General features: G+C 56.3%; 12 protein-coding genes across 12 annotated transcripts; 5 read left to right on the top strand and 7 right to left on the bottom strand.

The window, feature by feature from the left end:
• Window positions 1-131: 131 nt before the first annotated feature.
• On the bottom strand, window positions 132-905 carry BDY17DRAFT_307026 (uncharacterized protein; the record flags this gene model as incomplete). The annotated part of the gene is made up of 1 exon (XM_033735086.1): window positions 132-905. One exon carries the CDS (start codon window positions 903-905, stop codon window positions 132-134), a length of 774 nt encoding a protein of 257 aa, XP_033594240.1.
• A 308-nt stretch (window positions 906-1,213) lies between these two features.
• Window positions 1,214-2,381, top strand: BDY17DRAFT_307025 (FAD dependent oxidoreductase; the record flags this gene model as incomplete). The annotated part of the gene is made up of 4 exons (XM_033735085.1): window positions 1,214-1,436; window positions 1,490-1,784; window positions 1,849-2,328; window positions 2,375-2,381. 4 exons carry the CDS (start codon window positions 1,214-1,216, stop codon window positions 2,379-2,381), a joined length of 1,005 nt encoding a protein of 334 aa, XP_033594239.1.
• A 258-nt stretch (window positions 2,382-2,639) lies between these two features.
• BDY17DRAFT_243254 (putative carnitinyl-CoA dehydratase) lies at window positions 2,640-3,509 on the bottom strand (the record flags this gene model as incomplete). Its single annotated transcript, XM_033730411.1, has 1 exon — window positions 2,640-3,509. The coding sequence occupies one exon, from the start codon at window positions 3,507-3,509 to the stop codon at window positions 2,640-2,642; it is 870 nt and encodes a 289-aa protein (XP_033594238.1).
• Window positions 3,510-3,602: 93 nt separating this feature from the next.
• Window positions 3,603-4,909, bottom strand: BDY17DRAFT_289402 (uncharacterized protein). The gene is made up of 4 exons (XM_033732358.1): window positions 4,531-4,909; window positions 4,350-4,464; window positions 4,178-4,294; window positions 3,603-4,113 (listed from the first exon to the last, which is right to left on the bottom strand). Exons 1-4 carry the CDS (start codon window positions 4,785-4,787, stop codon window positions 3,850-3,852), a joined length of 753 nt encoding a protein of 250 aa, XP_033594237.1. The 5' UTR covers window positions 4,788-4,909; the 3' UTR covers window positions 3,603-3,849.
• Window positions 4,910-5,074: 165 nt separating this feature from the next.
• On the top strand, window positions 5,075-5,841 carry BDY17DRAFT_289397 (uncharacterized protein). The gene is made up of 2 exons (XM_033732357.1): window positions 5,075-5,528; window positions 5,589-5,841. Exons 1-2 carry the CDS (start codon window positions 5,382-5,384, stop codon window positions 5,730-5,732), a joined length of 291 nt encoding a protein of 96 aa, XP_033594236.1. The 5' UTR covers window positions 5,075-5,381; the 3' UTR covers window positions 5,733-5,841.
• On the bottom strand, window positions 5,842-8,485 carry BDY17DRAFT_289392 (GABA-specific permease). The gene is made up of 7 exons (XM_033732356.1): window positions 8,462-8,485; window positions 8,013-8,400; window positions 7,882-7,952; window positions 7,711-7,824; window positions 7,395-7,653; window positions 7,136-7,337; window positions 5,842-7,077 (listed from the first exon to the last, which is right to left on the bottom strand). The coding sequence occupies exons 2-7, from the start codon at window positions 8,136-8,138 to the stop codon at window positions 6,281-6,283; spliced, it is 1,569 nt and encodes a 522-aa protein (XP_033594235.1). The 5' UTR covers window positions 8,139-8,400; window positions 8,462-8,485; the 3' UTR covers window positions 5,842-6,280.
• On the top strand, window positions 8,429-9,485 carry BDY17DRAFT_15974 (type 11 methyltransferas-like protein). Its single transcript, XM_033729700.1, has one exon. The coding sequence runs from the start codon at window positions 8,543-8,545 to the stop codon at window positions 9,260-9,262; it is 720 nt and encodes a 239-aa protein (XP_033594234.1). The 5' UTR covers window positions 8,429-8,542; the 3' UTR covers window positions 9,263-9,485.
• A 189-nt stretch (window positions 9,486-9,674) lies between these two features.
• Window positions 9,675-10,657, top strand: BDY17DRAFT_307020 (uncharacterized protein; the record flags this gene model as incomplete). The annotated part of the gene is made up of 2 exons (XM_033735084.1): window positions 9,675-9,920; window positions 9,947-10,657. 2 exons carry the CDS (start codon window positions 9,675-9,677, stop codon window positions 10,655-10,657), a joined length of 957 nt encoding a protein of 318 aa, XP_033594233.1.
• A 46-nt stretch (window positions 10,658-10,703) lies between these two features.
• BDY17DRAFT_15832 (uncharacterized protein) lies at window positions 10,704-13,169 on the bottom strand. Its single transcript, XM_033729687.1, has 6 exons — window positions 12,199-13,169; window positions 11,778-12,099; window positions 11,637-11,723; window positions 11,360-11,586; window positions 10,866-11,300; window positions 10,704-10,802 (listed from the first exon to the last, which is right to left on the bottom strand). The coding sequence occupies exons 1-6, from the start codon at window positions 12,716-12,718 to the stop codon at window positions 10,750-10,752; spliced, it is 1,644 nt and encodes a 547-aa protein (XP_033594232.1). The 5' UTR covers window positions 12,719-13,169; the 3' UTR covers window positions 10,704-10,749.
• A 506-nt stretch (window positions 13,170-13,675) lies between these two features.
• BDY17DRAFT_320187 (uncharacterized protein) lies at window positions 13,676-14,333 on the bottom strand (the record flags this gene model as incomplete). Its single annotated transcript, XM_033736400.1, has 2 exons — window positions 13,676-14,114; window positions 14,179-14,333. 2 exons carry the CDS (start codon window positions 14,331-14,333, stop codon window positions 13,676-13,678), a joined length of 594 nt encoding a protein of 197 aa, XP_033594231.1.
• Window positions 14,334-15,412: 1,079 nt separating this feature from the next.
• On the top strand, window positions 15,413-16,456 carry BDY17DRAFT_314604 (uncharacterized protein; the record flags this gene model as incomplete). The annotated part of the gene is made up of 1 exon (XM_033735834.1): window positions 15,413-16,456. One exon carries the CDS (start codon window positions 15,413-15,415, stop codon window positions 16,454-16,456), a length of 1,044 nt encoding a protein of 347 aa, XP_033594230.1.
• A 236-nt stretch (window positions 16,457-16,692) lies between these two features.
• On the bottom strand, window positions 16,693-17,051 carry BDY17DRAFT_320185 (DNA binding methylated-DNA--cysteine S-methyltransferase; the record flags this gene model as incomplete). The annotated part of the gene is made up of 3 exons (XM_033736399.1): window positions 16,693-16,816; window positions 16,871-16,883; window positions 16,937-17,051. 3 exons carry the CDS (start codon window positions 17,049-17,051, stop codon window positions 16,693-16,695), a joined length of 252 nt encoding a protein of 83 aa, XP_033594229.1.
• Between the last annotated feature and the right edge of the window lie 15 nt (window positions 17,052-17,066).

Genomic DNA, 17,066 nt, shown 5'->3' with positions numbered 1-17,066 from the left:
CCTCCTGCTGAATAACATGTATGCTTTTCATCTTTCAACTGAAGACCACACATTCTTGATTGTCTATGACTTGTTGGCTACGGGGAATCACAGGCTAACATAATGCTGTAGCTCTCCCCAGCACGATTCCCTCACATCTCTTGATATGCCTTCAACTCGCCAGCATTCCAATCAAGGAAGTGGCCGTTCAGGTCGCGTGGCGGGTCCAGCACCAGCTTCGCCATGACATGACCCGGCAGTTCTGCTTTCAACAGATGTCCGTCGGACTTCAAGCTGGCAAAGTGCTTCACGTGTTCTTCGTCCATGACTCCATTGTGCTTCTCTCTGACTTCTCTCTGCATCTCCGTATCCACAACTCCCGGTCGTATGGCGATGCTTGTAATCTCTTTCTCCTCACTGCCCAGCGTCATGGCCAGGTGGTTCATAGCCGCTTTGGCAGCACCGTATGCACCCCACGTTGGAAATCCTCTCGATGCCGCGCCGGATGAGGTGAAGATGATGGCGCCCTTGGAATCGCGAAGAGCGGGGAGAGCAACTTGGACCAGTGCGACGGCCGAGAAGAAGTTGATGTCAAATGCCTTGCGCCAGTCTTCGGCTTTGGCATTGGCCACTCGCGTAACGGGGTCCAGGACACCGTGGTTGATTATGACGCCGTCTAGCCGCTGCCAACGGTCTTCTGCGAGCTCGACTGCTTTGCCACCTAGTGACAGGTCTGACGCATCGCCAGTGAGGACTGCCACCTGGCCGGGGTATTGCTGTTCCAACTCTTTCAATGGCTTCTCGCTGCGTGCCGTCACCACCAGTCTGTGCTTGTCGGCGTGGGAGAGAAGGTAGTGGGCTATTACCAGGCCAATGCCTCGTGATGCGCCCGTCAGAATGATGACCTTGCTGCTCTTGTTCGACATTTTCGGAGGAGCTGTCGGAATTGTTGAAGGAGGAACATAAAGTGTGTCCCCGATGCAAGTGTGCACTTGACTCGACCCCACAATGGAGTTGCCCCGCCTATGGAATCATCGGTGCCTGAGGTGGCCAAAGTCTACAGCAACGTCACAGCAACTCCAATCATTCGTCCCCTTCGGTCTAAATAAATCCTATATCGAAGTGGTGAATGCACAGATCAGCAGTAGGTCTCAGATCATCCTGCTTGTTTTCAATTATCCATCATCCCGACCGTACACTGTCCCCCTTCACCGGATCAGTGCCCTTGTCCACAATGGCTGCGGTGGCGAATGGTGGATCGACCACTGCCGTTGCGAAAGGCTCCTCTGAAGGACCAAGCACTGTCATCATAGGCGCTGGCATTATCGGCAGTGCGACAGCGTACTATCTCGCCGGTTCGGGAAACACGAGACCAGAATCTATCCACCTGGTGGAAGCGTCGCCGGAGCTTTTTGCTAGTGCATCCGGCAAGGCTGGCGGGTTCTGCGTTTCGGATTGTGAGTTTGCTCTTCCTTGCTCGACATGTTAATACTGCTGACACCGTGCATAGGGTTTGAGACTGCAACTGCTTCCCTGGGTTCGCTGTCGTTCCGATTGCACAAGGAGTTGGCGGATCGACATGATGGCTTCACGAACTGGGGTTACAGCCGGAGCACAGCGACGAGTTTCGTAGAGGGTCGACAATTGCACACCACTAGTGATGACTGGTTGGCGGAAGGAGGCAGTCGAGCGCAGCAAGCGGGCGAACATTTCATCAGCGATGCCGATGGTGCGCCTGCATGGCTGACGAGGGGCCGAGGCAGCCGGAGTGAGATAATTGGTGATGAGGGAGGAGTGGCGCAGGTGTACGTCCATCTCGCCCGACCGGTGTGGATGTTCAGCGCTGACAGACACCAGTGATCCCCTCAGATTATCTCAATCGCTTCTCCGCCTGAGCACTTCCGCCGGCGTCAAACTCCATCACCCAGCAAAACCTACAAAAATAGACACCGACGAAGCCGGCAACATCACCAGCGTCCAGATCCAAACCCCCGACGGAGCAACCCAATCCATCCCCTGCACCCGCCTCCTCATCACAGCCGGCGCATGGACGCCCTCCGTCTTCACAACCCTCTTCCCCTCCTCCAAACTCCGCCTCGGCATCCAGCCCTTAGCAGGCTACAGCCTAGTCGTCAAAAGCCCCCGCTGGACGCGCGAGCTGGAATCCAAGGGCTGCCACGCCATCTTCACCAGCATGCAAGGCGGCATCAGCCCCGAGATTTTCAGCCGCGTGGGCGAGGAGATCTACGTGGCGGGGTTGAACGATGCGCAACTTCCGCTGCCGGAGCTGGCTACGGATGCGAAGGTCGATGCGGCGAGCATTGCTGAGCTGCGACGGATTTCGGAGAAGTTGTTGGGTAGGATCACGGCGGTGGCGGGGGCTACGGATTTGGAGGTTTTGAGGGAGGGGCTTTGTTTTCGTCCGGTGACGAGGAGGGGGGTGCCGATTGTTGCGCGGGTACCGGATGGGAAGTTGGGGGAGGGGATTGGGACAAGAAAGGGGAGTGATGGAGGGGTGTATGTGGGTGCGGGACATGGTCCTTGGGGGATTAGCCATTCTCTGGGGACGGGAAAGGTGTTGGCGGAGATGTTGGAGGGAAGGGAGTTGAGTGCTGATGTCAGGTGGTTGGGACTGCAGTAAGTTTTTGATTTTCAGACGCTTATAGCTTGGAAGGCACCCATTTCGGCGCTTTCTTATCTGCAAACGCTCGCAAGCCAATGCCCAGGTTCTCGCCTTCTCGTAAGGCGGTTCCATACCGTAGCTCCGTCTCCTGACTCGCCCGCTCCACGCTTCCACTCTCCCAGCTCTGCCGTAGTCCGTGCCGGGTAACGATGATCGAATCCGGACTCAGACTCGCCACCTTGGATGCCAGCTCAATCGCCTCTGGCAGCAAACTCTCATGCGTCTTCGACACCTTGTTCACAATCAAGTACCGCGCCGCCTCATCCGCAGAAAGAAACCTCCCGCTCATCGCCACTTCACTCGCAATCGTAATGCCCGCCAACCGCACCAACCTCGACAACCCGCCAGCACCAGCATATAATCCCCGCATAGCCTCCGGGAGACCGAACGTCGCCTTCGGACTGGCAACAATCATATCGCAGCCGAGACAAATCTCAAACCCGCCGCCCATCGCCCATCCATTGACGGCGGCAATAACAGGCTTCTTCCCCGCTCGTCTGCTAACCCCCATAAACCCGCTCGTCGGATGCGTCAACAGCTGTCGCTCCGGGAACTTCACCTTCTCCCCTTTCGCCGCGCGCTCGCGGAGGTTCGTGAGGTCGCGTTGCTCGATGAGGTCCTGGCCTGCGCAGAAGGCTTTGCCTGCGCCGGTGAGGACTGCGATGCGGAGGGAGGGCTCGCGGTCGAACCAGTGGAGGAGGGCGTCGGCTTCCCAGTGCGAGGCGTAGGGGAGGGAGTTCATTGCTTTGGGCCGGTTGATGGTTATGAGCAGGACGTAGTCGGCGGGGTAGGAGAGGATGTAGGTGGGCGTTGGAGGGGGCTGGGTGGAGAGTTCGGTGCTCGTCATGCTGGGCGAGATTGAGAGGATGACGATGAAAGCGTCGATGGGTTTGGGCTAGGAGTTGATTGTTGGAGTGAAGATGGAATGAAGCGACCGCGAGGCATCGGATATGGCATGGAGTTCGTAGAGAAGCCGAGGCTGAAAGTTGGCGTGCCACGACTTCTGGCATCCGGGGCCCCGCAGTACAACACTGCTGTCTGTCTCGAAGAATAGACCAAGACAATCAAGTGGTCAGCAAGGAAGCCGATATTGATTCTGCAAGTGACAGCTACGCCTGCGTCTGTACTTCCAGCCTGCTGATACCTAAGCTCCTTCCTGATCTCGCATGCAACACGGCAACACCCATTCAAACGAAAGCCATTCCACCGTTGACCGCCAGAATCTGACCACTGACCCAACGGCTCGCGGGACTGCTCATGAACGCAATCGCGTCCGCAATCTCCTCCGGCTGACCAATACGATTGTGAGGACTGAAGCCAGCGATTGTCTTCAAGACTTGCTCGCTTTTGCCTTCAAGGAAGAAGTCGGTGCCCGTTGGACCAGGGGCGATGGCATTGATCGAGATGCCTTTGGGGCCCAGAGCTTTCGACAAGATTTTCACCATTTGCTCCTGTCGGGCGATTACAAGGTCAGCATGTGTCTTGTATTCGACTGCCCTCCTGATCTCAACTTACGACGGCTCCTTTGGTCGAGCAGTAGAGCAGGTAATTTGCAGTTACTGTGGAAGCATGACACTGAGTCGTCGATATCATGACAATGCGGGCGCCTTCTTTCAGATGCGGCAAGGCTTTCTAGAGCACGACGACCGTTAGCACATTCTAACGCGTAACGGAAGCATTGTCGTACCTGAATGAGAAAGTAAGGCCCCTTGACATTCACACGATACGCGTCTTCAAAGTCCTCTTCGCTGGTGTCTTCGATGCCCTTTGTAAGCAGGCGGCTCGCAGCATTGGGTATCACTCTGTCTTTCATCATCAGCAAATCGACTCGGCGAAAACCAAGAGCAATAATCGTGGTCACGACTCACACATCAAGCCTGCCGAACTTCTCAATCGCAGCCTGAATCGTCTTCTCGGCCCCTTCGATGCTGCCCGCATCCGCTTTGACTGCGATCGCGTTTGCCTCGCCGAGTTGCTTAACCAACTCGTTCGCGGCATTGGCGTCGGATGAGTATGTGATGACAATGGAGGCGCCGAGTTTCGCGAGGGCAATGCATGTTGCACGCCCGATGCCTTTCGAGCCGCCGGTGATCAAGGCGACTTTGCCTTGCATTGGTGACGTCATTGTCGAGTTGTTCTGAGTGGCTTCGATGCTTATAAGAACGCTCAGGGTGTGTGAGGAACGACTTTATCAACAACAAGGAAATCGAGCAGCGTGCAATGGTGTTTGAAAGAGTCGTCCATGGCATCCTCCACCACGGTGCTTATATATATGCCTTCAATGTTACGGTACGCATAAGTCAGCCTCACAGCGGACGGACTCCGGCCGAAGCCACGGAGCGGCCAAGAACATGCTCCGCAACGCGGGCCGACTTCGCAAGGCTGGAGATACGGCTCGAACCCTACATCTTCCTCCGGAGCTCGCCAGCCATTGGACATGAAACTTCGGCTAGGCTGCACGAGTCATTTCCGTACATGCTTTACGGACGAGACACGAGAAGGCGGACAGTTTGATTGCGTAACATCATCAATGCGTTTATTGAGAATACAGACATGCGGATCTACTCTGCACAGGGTTGGGTATCTCCATCTCCTCAATGGGCATCCACAAATGTGAACCACGGCGTGATGTCGGCGTAGTTTTGCGAGCTGATCCAGAGGGCGTAGTTGCTATCACGCGATAATCGTCAGCGATTAAGGTTGATTCGGTCCATGCACAATGGTAAGATGCTCACCCCTCTGGATACTGGCTACCCACGTGCCACTCGTAGCTGCCATCAATGGGAACGGCCTTGACGTCCTTGAAGATGTGGTCCACTTCGTTCCAACCGGTGGACGTCTCTTTGACGAGAAGCATGTGGAGGGTCTGCGCGAATCGTCAGACTGGGTGTGGATAACATGAACTTCTAGGACAGCGTGAGCTTACCTCGTCGCAGTCCACCATCCACTCGACATTGACTGTGCTGCCCAGTGTGATCTGATCGTTGATGGGGCCGAGGAAGACTTTGGCGCTGGCAGTGGCTGCCGTCGCAACAAGGGCGGCGAGAGTGGCGAACTTCATGTTGGTTGAAAGGAAGGTGTCGTTGAACGCTATGGTATGCGGAAATGCTGATCAAATGGTGATGAGGCGGGCAATGATGTGCAACGAACGTCGCAGCATCGCGAGGCTTTATACAACAAGCCCGATCCTTGTTGCCTGAACCAGCCACCCTCCTATTTTTTATTTATAACCGCAACCCTATTAGATGCATAGATGAATCGCTCCTCGCTTCTCGCTACCCTCCGGTAAATGCTAACTTAGGCAACGGGATTTCGTTAGCGACCGGCTTTGTCAGACTCGTATTCAAATGCGAGGGGCAAGGCGCATTGTTGTAACAGCAGCGCCGGTCCTTAATATGGATGCCTTGCAGTCTGCTTTAGCGTCTTCCGACCTTTGTCCATCAGCAATGGAACGCCATCTGCAAAGCACTGGTCGCTTACAACGGAGACGTCGGAAACACGACCACGTGAGCAGCTTTGATGATCCGCTGGCGACAGCCCTCTTCCTTCATCGAAGCCTGCGACTCCGCCACTCCCGAAACGATCGAAATCGACGTACATGCAGTATCGCAGATCAGACTACCGCAAATACGGCTTTGTATACACCACCGGCCCGGCATACTGCTTCCTCGCAAACAACACGTAGTACCCCGTGGAAAACACGAGTATACCCACGTAAATGACCGACGACCAATTGAAATTCGCCGGCACCACCGGCACAGTCACCGGCCACGGCAAAAACGTAAGGACGAAGAAGCAATAACAGAGCGCGAGGAAATTGATCGGGATGCCGAAGCGTCCAAGAGTCCATGGCCCCCTCCGCACTCCGCCGCCGAAACACCTCCGCCAGAAGAGACACGTGCAAGAGATGGTGTAGGTGCTGAAGAGCGCGAGCATGGTGAGGGAAGTGATGGCTTCAAAGGCAATGGTGCTGCCTAGCGTGATGAGCGTGAGGAGGACGATGAATGTCCAGACGACGAACACGGCGTTGACGGGGTAGGTTCCGCTGCGGTCGACTCGTGCGATCCAGCGACTGAAGGGGAGGCCGTTGTCGCGGGCAAACGCGAAGATCTGGCGCGAGCAGGTCGTCATGAAGTTGATTGTGCCGACGATTTGGAGCAGCACGAGGACTGCGGCGAGGCCCTGTCCGCCTCCGATTGAGCCGGTGACGCGGGCGAAGACTTGCAGGTACGGAAGTCCGAGGACGCCGACTGGCGAGTTTTCGGCGGCGTTGTAGTCGACCAAGCAGAAGCAGTAAGTGATGAGCACGACCATCGTGGAGAAGCCGTTGATGAGATAGCTCGAGACCATGATTTTGGGGACAATCGTGCTCGCGTGCTTGGTCTCTTCGGCCATGTGCGCCGTAGCGTCCGATCCTGCAGACATTATCAATTAGCGAGCGGAGAGAATGCTCGATCTTCTCTCCCTCCTCACCAATTATTAGGAAAAGCAAGTTGCTCTGACCGACAAGCATGCTCAATCCCAGACTGCTCCAGCCGTCACCCTTCTGGAAATTTTGAAAGACCTCGGCGGCAGTTAAATGCGTGGGCAGAACCCACAGCACAGCAATGACAGCTACGAAGGCTAGAGCGAAGACGACAAAGATGAAACTCTCCAGCTTAGGGAGGTATCGAGCCTGGCAGGGCAATTAGACGATGGCTCGGGCTATGGTACGCATGGCAGGCGAGCTCACCAGAAGAGTATTAACTAGGAGGCCAGTGGTCGCAATCATCACGACGAATAGATAGCACTGATATGGTCGCGGGTTGAAGTCTGGGTTGGCGAGGAGGATAAGGCCCTGCAGGGTGAACCCGGCAGGATACATTCCGCCCGTCACACCAGAGAGCCATGCGAGGGATGCCAGCCATCCGGAGTAGTAACTGAGTATCTTTTGCAGGCTCCGTGGCGCGAATTCCGATGTCCAGTGGTATTGACCGCCTGCCGTCGGCGCACTGAGACGCGTTAGCATTGTATAAGCTGTGTAGAGTCGAGATGGCAAGTGAACGTACATCGACGACATCTCGGCCAAGCACAGTATGACCAGGAAGAGACCTGCAAACTCGAACATAAACATGGCGAATACGCCGCCGGTGCCTCCATTGTATAGTCCGTATGTCAAAGTGCTATTCGGAATCAGTACTGAGCGCTGCAAGTTTCAAGCCTGGGTAGAGCATGATCACCTGGGAACGTAGACCCAGCCCGAGATGGTCAGGACGGAAAAGGCCAATATGAAAAGGACGCGGAAGTTTCTCTGCGACGAACGATCAGATCCAATGGTTCAGTGAAGAAGAATGAAGTGTGCGTGAGATACCTTGAACACCTGCGCCTTTCCAAGACGTTGCATGTCCGCCTCATCGAGCGAATCTGCGCTACGCTCTTCGTAGGACTCGATCCCGACATCCCCCTGCTTGAGCGTGTCCACTTTCTCGTCGGCCATGAGGGTATGAATGAATTGTGCGTGAACGCTAAGAAGGGAGAGAAGTCGCTGGAGAGGAGCACGTAAAGAGAGAGCGAGCTCAAAAAGGGAGGATCGGCAATAATTCAATCGTGAAATCTAATCAGTGCTCTCTTGCCAGACGAGTAATAATGCCATCCATAGAAGGAGTCAAGTGGTTTCTGCATCAGGAAGGTCATCGGCATGTGGAGTAAAGGCGATTGCTGTTAACGTTATACGGCTTGGTGAAGACGAACCATTTGCGCTGTCGATCTTAGCAAAGATTAGTCAAATGTAGCCTCTGATCTTAGGCAGGGCATACTAACACCTTACTCTTGTGCGTGACACTTGACATCTTGCAACTACACTCGACTTCGGCTCCGTTCAAAAACGACCAAGTGGACATTATGGCCGTTTCAAGCAGCTCTCAAGCCGGGCTGGACACCTTCGAGAAGCTCGAGATCGAGTACGAGCACGCATACGGCAACAATCCGCTCAAGAAAGCATGCGTGGAGAAGGCGATCCCACTTCTCCCGCGAGGAGGACGAGTGCTCGACGTAGGCTGCGGCACCGGCAAGCCCGTGGCGGAAATGCTCTCCCTCGCGGGCCACGAGGTACTCGGCGTCGACATTTCTCCTCGCATGGTGCATCACGCGAGCGCTCGCGTCAAAGGCAGCTTCATCGTCGCCGACATCCTGACGTATGAGCCGGAGGGAGAATTCGCCGCCATTTTCATCATGTTCTCCTTGCTACAATTGACGTCCTACGCCGAGTTCCACGACGTTATGTTCAGATACGCCAAGCACGTCCAGCCGAATGGCTACTTGGTGTTCGGCACCGTGCCGGCAGATAACTACGTGAAGAATGGAGAAGACTACGATGCGACGGGGACCTATGCCGTCAACTACCCCGTACCATTCATGGGCGTGCCGGAGTCCAATCTGGTCTTCTCAAACGAGGGACTGGTCCGGTTTGTCTCCTCCCTCGGTTTCCGAGTCGTCCGCAATGACTTGGGCATTTTCAAGCCGGACGACAAACGGTGCGAACCCGAACACCAACAGTATCTGGTCGCTCAGAGAGTCGGGGATGGACAAGTGCGAAGGCCGCAGCCAGACCCAACCCGATGAACGTGCAAACGGCCACAACCCGAAAATCCGCTTCTTGGCCCTACCGACTCTGTCTTTGAAGCACCCCAACCAGCATTATTGCTACGCGGAGAATCGCTTGGTTGGAATTCACCGGCCGAGTGGACCGGGAATGATGTCAGCCCCGCAGCGCTCCCCCAGAATTCCCGCTGAGCCAATCCTACAGCCTCGTGCTCGAGTTCACATGCTGGTTATGTTGCAATGCCACTATACTCCAAATGAAGGCGAGGAACCGATGGCCTGCCCTAGCTGAGCAGATAACTCGCGAGCGATGACGAGACGGGCGTGGCAGCTCCAAAAGATGGTATCCCTACCCGCGTGGATCCGGCGCCTCAGCTTATAGGCGCGCCATCTCACTCCCGCCGCTCGCAGACTTGCATTCGTTTGCGAAATAATGGCGTCGACTACTCATTCCAGCTCCAAATCATCATGGGACAAAGCGAAGATTGGCGGCAAGCGGTTCTTCGACAAAGTCGGCCAGGGCGTGAATAGAGTCAGCGAAAAGGCCGGCGCCGAAGCCTTCTGGCCCACGTCGCTGGACAAGGAGTCGGAGAAGGCGGCCAAGATCCTGCGCAGTTTCTGCATCGATGGCTTCAGGCCGGGGAAAGACCATACGACGCTCGAGCACATTGCTCCAGAGGTGAGCTTTCTCACGTGCCTTCCTAGCAATCGTGCGCAAACTCATCTCCGCCACAACAGATCTTCCGCAACGCCCGCGGGGTAGCCGTCTTCACCGTCCTGCGCGCAGGCTTCCACTGGTCCGGCGCAGGCGGCAGCGGCGTCGTCGTCTCCCGCCTGCCGAACGGGCAATGGTCGCCTCCGTCCGGCATCCTCATCCACACCCTCGGCTGGGGCCTGATGGCCGGCGCCGACATCTACGACTGCGTGTGCGTCATCAACGACGAAAAAGGCATGGAGGCCTTTACGCGGGTGCGGTGCACGCTGGGCGGCGAAGTGAGCGCCACGGTCGGCCCGCTGGGCGCCGGCGCCAACGTCGAGTCGCAACTGACGCACCCGGCGCCCGTGTGGTCGTACACGAAGTCGAAGGGCTTGTACGTGGGCGTGCAGATTGACGGGACGGTGATTGCCGAGCGGACGAGCGAGAACGAGCGCTTCTATGGCATTGAGGGGGTGAAGAATCGGCAGATTCTGGCGGGCGAGGTGCAGGTGCCTGCGGGGAGTATGGTGCAGTTGTGGGAGACGCTGCAGGCGTGTGAAGGGGGGAAGCATGATCAGAGTCGACTCCCGCTGCCGGGGCGCGCGCCGAGTGATCATCAGCTGAATCAGCCGAGAGAGGAGAGCCAGCGGGAGTTTGACGAATTGGGGCATCATCCTGAGGAACGAATGGACTCGAAGGATGCAGGAGGGCGAGTGTGATCGATTGCTACCGCTGTAATGCTCGATGTTGAAAGTCATGCCCCGAAAACGCCTCGCTAAGTTGTTCAGATTCGTTCACAGCCGTTTCATCGTCACCGGTTCGCCCGACAAACCCTACTCCAGATCTCGACAAAGTCCTTTGCATCTATCACTCATGAAATCAGCACAAAAGCCCCATGTTCCACGCAAGCAACTTTGTCCAACGAACCTTCATCAGTCGTAAACTCCAAGATATACTCCCTCTTCTCATTCCTCTGCGGTTCATAGCCCCCCAAAAAGACATACGGCGGCGGCCTCACCGCAGCAAGACTCACAACCCCATCCCTCTCCAAACACACATGGTCCGGATCAGTGGCATACTTCGTCAGGAACGCCGTCCAAAGCGGTACATCTTGCATGGGTCCTCGGTGCGCCGAAGCCTCGAGGCGCACAACGCCGGAAGAGCGGTCTTTGTACATGCGCAGGGCGTGCTGCATGCGGTCGTGTTGAATTATGCCGCCGAATTCTTGCACTTCGTCTTGCGCTTCGCCCTGGCTGGATCGCGGCCCTTGTAGCTCGACGTTCTCGATGAGGTCGGGGTGGGAGACGGGGCGGGCGTCTTGGTGTTTCATGGCGACGAAGGTGCAGTAGAAGAGGACCATGCCTGGGTCGGGATTAGATTCAAGATTGGTTCTACTGAAGGTTGCGAAGGAGACAACATACGCTCGTAGGAGGTGAAGTTCAATCTCGCCCACAGAGTGTATCGGCCGTTACCTTTGGCGCGGCATAATTGGAGGGTAGAAGCCTCGCGGATGATTTTGAGATTGGTGAGCAGGGCACAGTAGTGTGATTGTTTGCCTCGTGGATCTGTCGTGGTAAGTAGGATCCGAGCTCGACTATCACCAGGGCGGAAATAGAAAGCGGCGTGCAATTGGCCGTCATCGAATGTCCTAGGTGATGGTCAGCACTGGCACCTCACAGCTGAGGAAACAACCCTTACAACTCCAGGGCTGAATAGAAGTCGTCTCGCCTCAGGTGTCGAATAGCTTCATTGTCGGTAGAGCCCAGACAGGCGGAGGCCGCGGTCCTATCGTGAATCTGTCAGCGAAAGTCCGCAGAACGGCATTGTCATCCAACGAACAGTCGATCTTCACGGGCAAAAGCGTTGGCTGGAATCGGACGGTCAAAGACATTTTGACACCAGTGCACGATGGTTGAGGAAACCACGGTGTTGCTTGAGTTCCATGTCGGGGTGGATTGGACAGTGCGAGAAGAGGTGGATGTGCGTGTTGGAGAGCTAGGCATGGTGGGAGGAGGGTCGGGAGCTGTAGGAAGACGGGGCAGGCGCGGGCGGCGAGTGTAGTCGCTCCAGCTTTCGGAAGAAGAAACTGGTGAGCTTGGTACGACGAGGTCAAGTCGATCGGAACGTGATCGGCTCGGGCCTGGTCGGAGTGGGAGTGCTGCTGTTGCACTTTCATCAGTTAAGGGACGAGCACCACTCAACCATACTATGTGTTCATCCGCTCTCAGACCCGACGTCTCTCGAGTAGGAAACAACGTACCTGAACTGCCAATCAACCTCCTTTCTTCGCGCAGGACAGACACCTTTTGGGCATCCCACAGCAAAAACAGATCTTCCCTTAACACCCCCGCATTCAACGGATGTCTTCGTCCATGCAGGACATCAGCCTGCAGGGAAAGAAACGCATGGTATAGGTCCAGCCGCTCGGGCAGCCCCATGTCCTCTTCGCTCTCCATCTGACGATCCATCTCACCCCAAACCACCGCGTAAGGCCGATCGCGGGATTCCACGACCATGTCGAGGGCCGAGTCCAGGGTGCGCCGAAGACTCGGAAGGAGTAGATCGAGATCATCCTGGACAGGGAGGGGCAAAGGCTCATCGCGCTCGACAATATCAATTTCGCGTAGGACGGCGCTCAAAGCGAAGAGCCTGCTGATGCTCCTGGTAATAGAAGTAGCCAGACGCGGTAGCTGGTTGCGAAAGAGGCGGAGGCCCTGCGCAACGTCTTCGGTGGCGGTAATGTAACTGACGAGTTGACGATCGCGAATCGCCATCTGCATCTTGACGGTTCTTCGGAGTTGCTGCCGTCTTTTGACATATCATTCGCCCAGGCCGTGCAGGTGACTAATAAAGCGAGACTGAGAGGGCGAAGACTCCCATCATGCCTGGCACGTGGGGGGTACGGAAGTCAGTAGGTAGACGAGCGAATCCGAGTTGGCCAGATGACGAGATGACTGTTCAAAAGGTAGCGTTTCGTGTAACTGAATGCTTCGCTGGCAGCGCGCAGGGCATGAAGTTTGCTGACGGGCCTCTTTTTTCGTTGGAGAGAGAGAGACGTTGGAGCCAATGGCGGGGCGCAATTTCCTCACCGGTTATGCACGATTAGAAGCAGAAAGGACATCGACTCATAGGATTGAAAAGACATGGTCTTCTTTTGTTCAGCATTCTGAAATGTAGTGTTTGTTGCCTTGCTAAGAAGAAATGATGTGAGAGGACACTTAACTGTCGGACCTATGAGATGACTGGATGCAGGCGGCAAAAAACGAGGTGACTAACAGGCGGCAGCATCCTTTGAAGGCCGTCAACTCCGAAACCAACAATTTATCGAGGGGAACAGTACCTTGTTTGAGACGAGACAAGATGGAAAAGAGGATGAGGTGCGGAGGAGAAGGAAGAGATAGGCGCCTGGGCGTGGCAAATAATGCCTCAGGCGCGCCGAGACTCAAGGCTGCGGTTCCAGTCCTTCGACCCATGCTTGGGGATAGCATATGATGGCATACGAAAGATATTATCGTCGTCTGGAAGCCGCAGTTATCCAACCACGTAAGCAACAGCAAAGCAACACCGAACAAAAACGGGGTATCTCGCAGCTCAATTCCTTGAAGAACGCCCGTCGTCCCTCTCATGATCTGCGCCGTCGTCCACATCCCCAAACCGAAAGGAGGAGACAATCGTAGACGTGAATGCAACCCAAAACAACAGTCCAACTCCGGAACCAAGCAGTCATCGTCAACCACTCAAACAAACTCGTAATCCTCGTCCTCGTCGACAAGAGGGACGGACAAGGCCTTGCCCTTGCCCTTCCCCCGCTTGCCCGTCGACGAAAGGCCGACACTCTCGCCCTCGGAATCAATCACATCATACTCATTCTTCACCAGTTTTGCCGTCTCGCGCTCTTCAAACTTCTCGACAGCCTTTGCAAGCGCCACGTTGAGGATCTCACTTCCGCGGGAAGGGCCGCGGGCGGCGTCGAAGGAGTACATGATCTCGGTCTCGCTGGGAGGGGACGAGGAAGCCTTGTGCGAGTCGTCGTGGTCGGAGCTGGAGTTGGACGAGGAGTCGTCGGAAACGGCGTTGGCGGTGCTTTCGCGGATGTCGTGTTTGCGGGCGATCTTGGTGCCGTGCGCGAGAGACGCCACGGCGCCCTTTGCGTCGCGTCGGCGGGCGTTGAAGTAGCTGAGAAGAGCGTGTCAATCGAGGGGATTCAGGTAGGCAGTGAGTCGGGACTTGGACTACTTACGTTTCCGAGGGGTGCGAAGGACGGGGATGATTAGGTGCACCGCCGACGCGTTGCACGCTTCCGAGCTGCCACTTGTGCTTGCGCGTGGCACTGCGCTTGGAGTCTTGGGCGGCGCTGCGGAGGTCGGAGGTGGAGAAGGTTCGCTCGGACGCCATGTTGCTGGCGCTGCTGGCGGGGGTTGTGAGATGCGCGTTGAGTGCCGCTCTCGCTGTTGGTGAGCTTATCGGCGTTGAGAGCTGCAGGGAGATCGTTGGAGGGATGATCAGTTCTTGGTTGAAACGTGACGTAGGTTTCGCAGGTTCTTTGTTGAGCACGAGTTAGATGTGCCACGCAGACGGGCAGGAAGTAGATGTGTGGAGGAATCAAGAGGCAAGAGTGACGACGGAGGTCAGACACGTCGCTGCCGGCGCGTAAAGTACGGTAGGATGATGCGGTTGAGTCACGAGGCTATCAGCGCGACTGCGCCACGTGCGATAAGATGCCGAGACCGCGTCGCCGCGAGCGGATCAGAGCTGGCCGTCGGTGTCTGCTTTGGGGATTGAATGAGAGCAGGACAAAGAAGAGATGGAGGAATCAACAACACGACAGGTCCGTCCCTAGGTATGACTGTTCACGTCACGTCCTTCTTGCATGTGATTGCCCCGCGCGCCCGTCCAAGCTCCCTCCTGCCGTGTGGAGTAGCTTCATGCATGTGGTTATATCCGCGTAAGGCCGAGGCTGAGGTAAGAGGAACATGCCTTGAATGGATCAAGGCTGCAGGGCACATCCTCTCGCACCCTGGAAGACCATGGCAAGCACATCCGAGAAACTGATCGTCATCATTGGCGCAACTGGAAATCAAGGATCTTCTGTCGCCAAAACGTTTCTTGCCGCGGGGGCTTAATAAGCAACGGATGACGGAACGTGGTCTCAGCCGCGCCGCCCACCGTGCCGCCTCCGTGACCGCCTGCCGCCGCCCACAGCTAGCAGTCACCCGAGCGTTCGGTCCAGGCGGTGCTGTGATTGCGAAGGGATGCATATGATTTGTTCACCTGCTTGCTAATGCTCCGTGGGACGCCTAGCACGGTTATGTCAGCGATCGTGAAAGCGGGGGGGGCGGTCTTGCGAGGCGCCGGACGAGATCGATATCCTACCGACCCGGAGGCTTATTGCACCGAACGGACAAACATCGAAAGTCGTATAAAATGAAATCGACGTCCCCTTATAGCAATCCGAGACATCCGTTGTCGACATCATGCCTGAAGCGACGTCCAAAACAATGAAGGCGTGGCAATTCGCCTCCGCCAGCCCGACGGTAGAGGCGAATCTCAAACTCAACCTGGCCGCACCTGTCCCACCTGGTCCACTGAAACCCGACCAGGTGCTTGTGCGAGTCCTCGTCGTCGCCCTCAATCAAGTCGACTACAAATTCGCAGAAATACCGTATCTCGGACGCCTCATCGTCGGCAGCCCCTCGACGCCCGCCATCGATTTTGCAGGCCGCGTCGCGGAGCTTCCCAAAGGTGCGGCCGCGGGACTTGAAGTCGGCCAATTGGTATATGGCCGATTGGAACTACCGACAAAGTTCGGCACACTGGCAGAGTACACTGTTGCTCCGCGCGGAGGCTGCGTGCCGATCCCATCAGGCGTCAGCCTCAACGATGCCGCCTGCGTTTCGTCAGTTGCCCTCAGTGCCTACCAGTCCATCGTCCCGAAAGTGCAGCTCAACGCCGGGAAGCGCGTGTTCATCAACGGCGGAAGTGGCGGATGCGGAACGTTCGGCATTCAGATCGCGAAACTATCGGGCTGCCACGTCACGGTGACCTGCTCTACCCCCAACGTGGCGCTGTGCAAGTCCCTCGGTGCAGATGTGGTGATCGATTACAAGCAGCACAACGTCGTTGCCGAGCTCAAGCGGCAGAAACGCTTCGACCTGGTCGTCGACAATGTCGGCGAGCCTGCCGATCTCTACTGGACTGCCCATGAATTTACCACCCCCGGCGCCCGGTTCGTACAACTGGGCAGCGGCGCCGTCAGTGTTGGCTTCATCCTGGGCAACCTGTTCAAGACCCACGCGCCAACTTGGCTCGGCGGTGGACAGCGGCCGTTCGAATTCCTCAACACGGTCAACAAGGCCGAAGATTTCGCCCAGTTAAGCCAGTGGTTGCAAGAAGGCAAGCTGCGGACTACAGTGGATGAGATATTCGATGTGGAAGTCGACGGGCCGATCAGGGCATATAGCAAGCTGAGGACAGGAAGAACGAAAGGCAAGATCTTGGTGAAGATGTGGGGGGAGTAGCGAGCGAACTCCCTCTAGTCCTGCGCCTCCGTAGCAGTCAGATCATCAGGCAACTCGTCGGGGAACCAGCCATATTGGCTAAAGTCTATCGTGCGCTCCCCCAGGCTGCCCCGACCAACCTCCACTCCTTCCCGCGCGAGAGCTGCTTCCTGTCGAGCGGCGCCCTGAGCTCCTCTGCAATCCCACATTAATACCCCACGAGAGATTGATACATCTTATGAGAGCGTGGCCTGGCCTTACCTTGGACTAATCGTCCCTTTCGAGTTGATGACTCTTTGCCATGGCACGGTGGAGCTGTTGAAGCGCGCGTCGGGTTGGTCGGTGGTGTCAGGGAGGTACTTTAAGCACACGCCGACTTGGCTGTTGCATGGTTAGATATGACCGCCGGGCTGGATTTGACGCCCAGTGACAAACCGTGGTCGTTCGGCTGGGGCGGTCAGTTGGAGGCATACTCTGAATGCTCTAGAATGGTGGACTTACGATAGCCCAAGAGACTTGCGATATGTCCGTAGCTCGTCACTCTGCCAGGCGGGATCTGTTGGATGGCTTTGTAGACGGCAGTATACCACATTTCCGCCTCGTCGGAGCGTGCCATCTTTGCGCTTCCTCG

This window comes from Neohortaea acidophila (assembly GCF_010093505.1).
Source record: "Neohortaea acidophila strain CBS 113389 unplaced genomic scaffold BDY17scaffold_1, whole genome shotgun sequence".
Classification (NCBI taxonomy): domain Eukaryota; kingdom Fungi; phylum Ascomycota; class Dothideomycetes; order Mycosphaerellales; family Teratosphaeriaceae; genus Neohortaea; species Neohortaea acidophila.
Note: the sequence above shows the minus strand (reverse complement) of the source record. Positions and strands in the feature narration are given on the sequence as shown.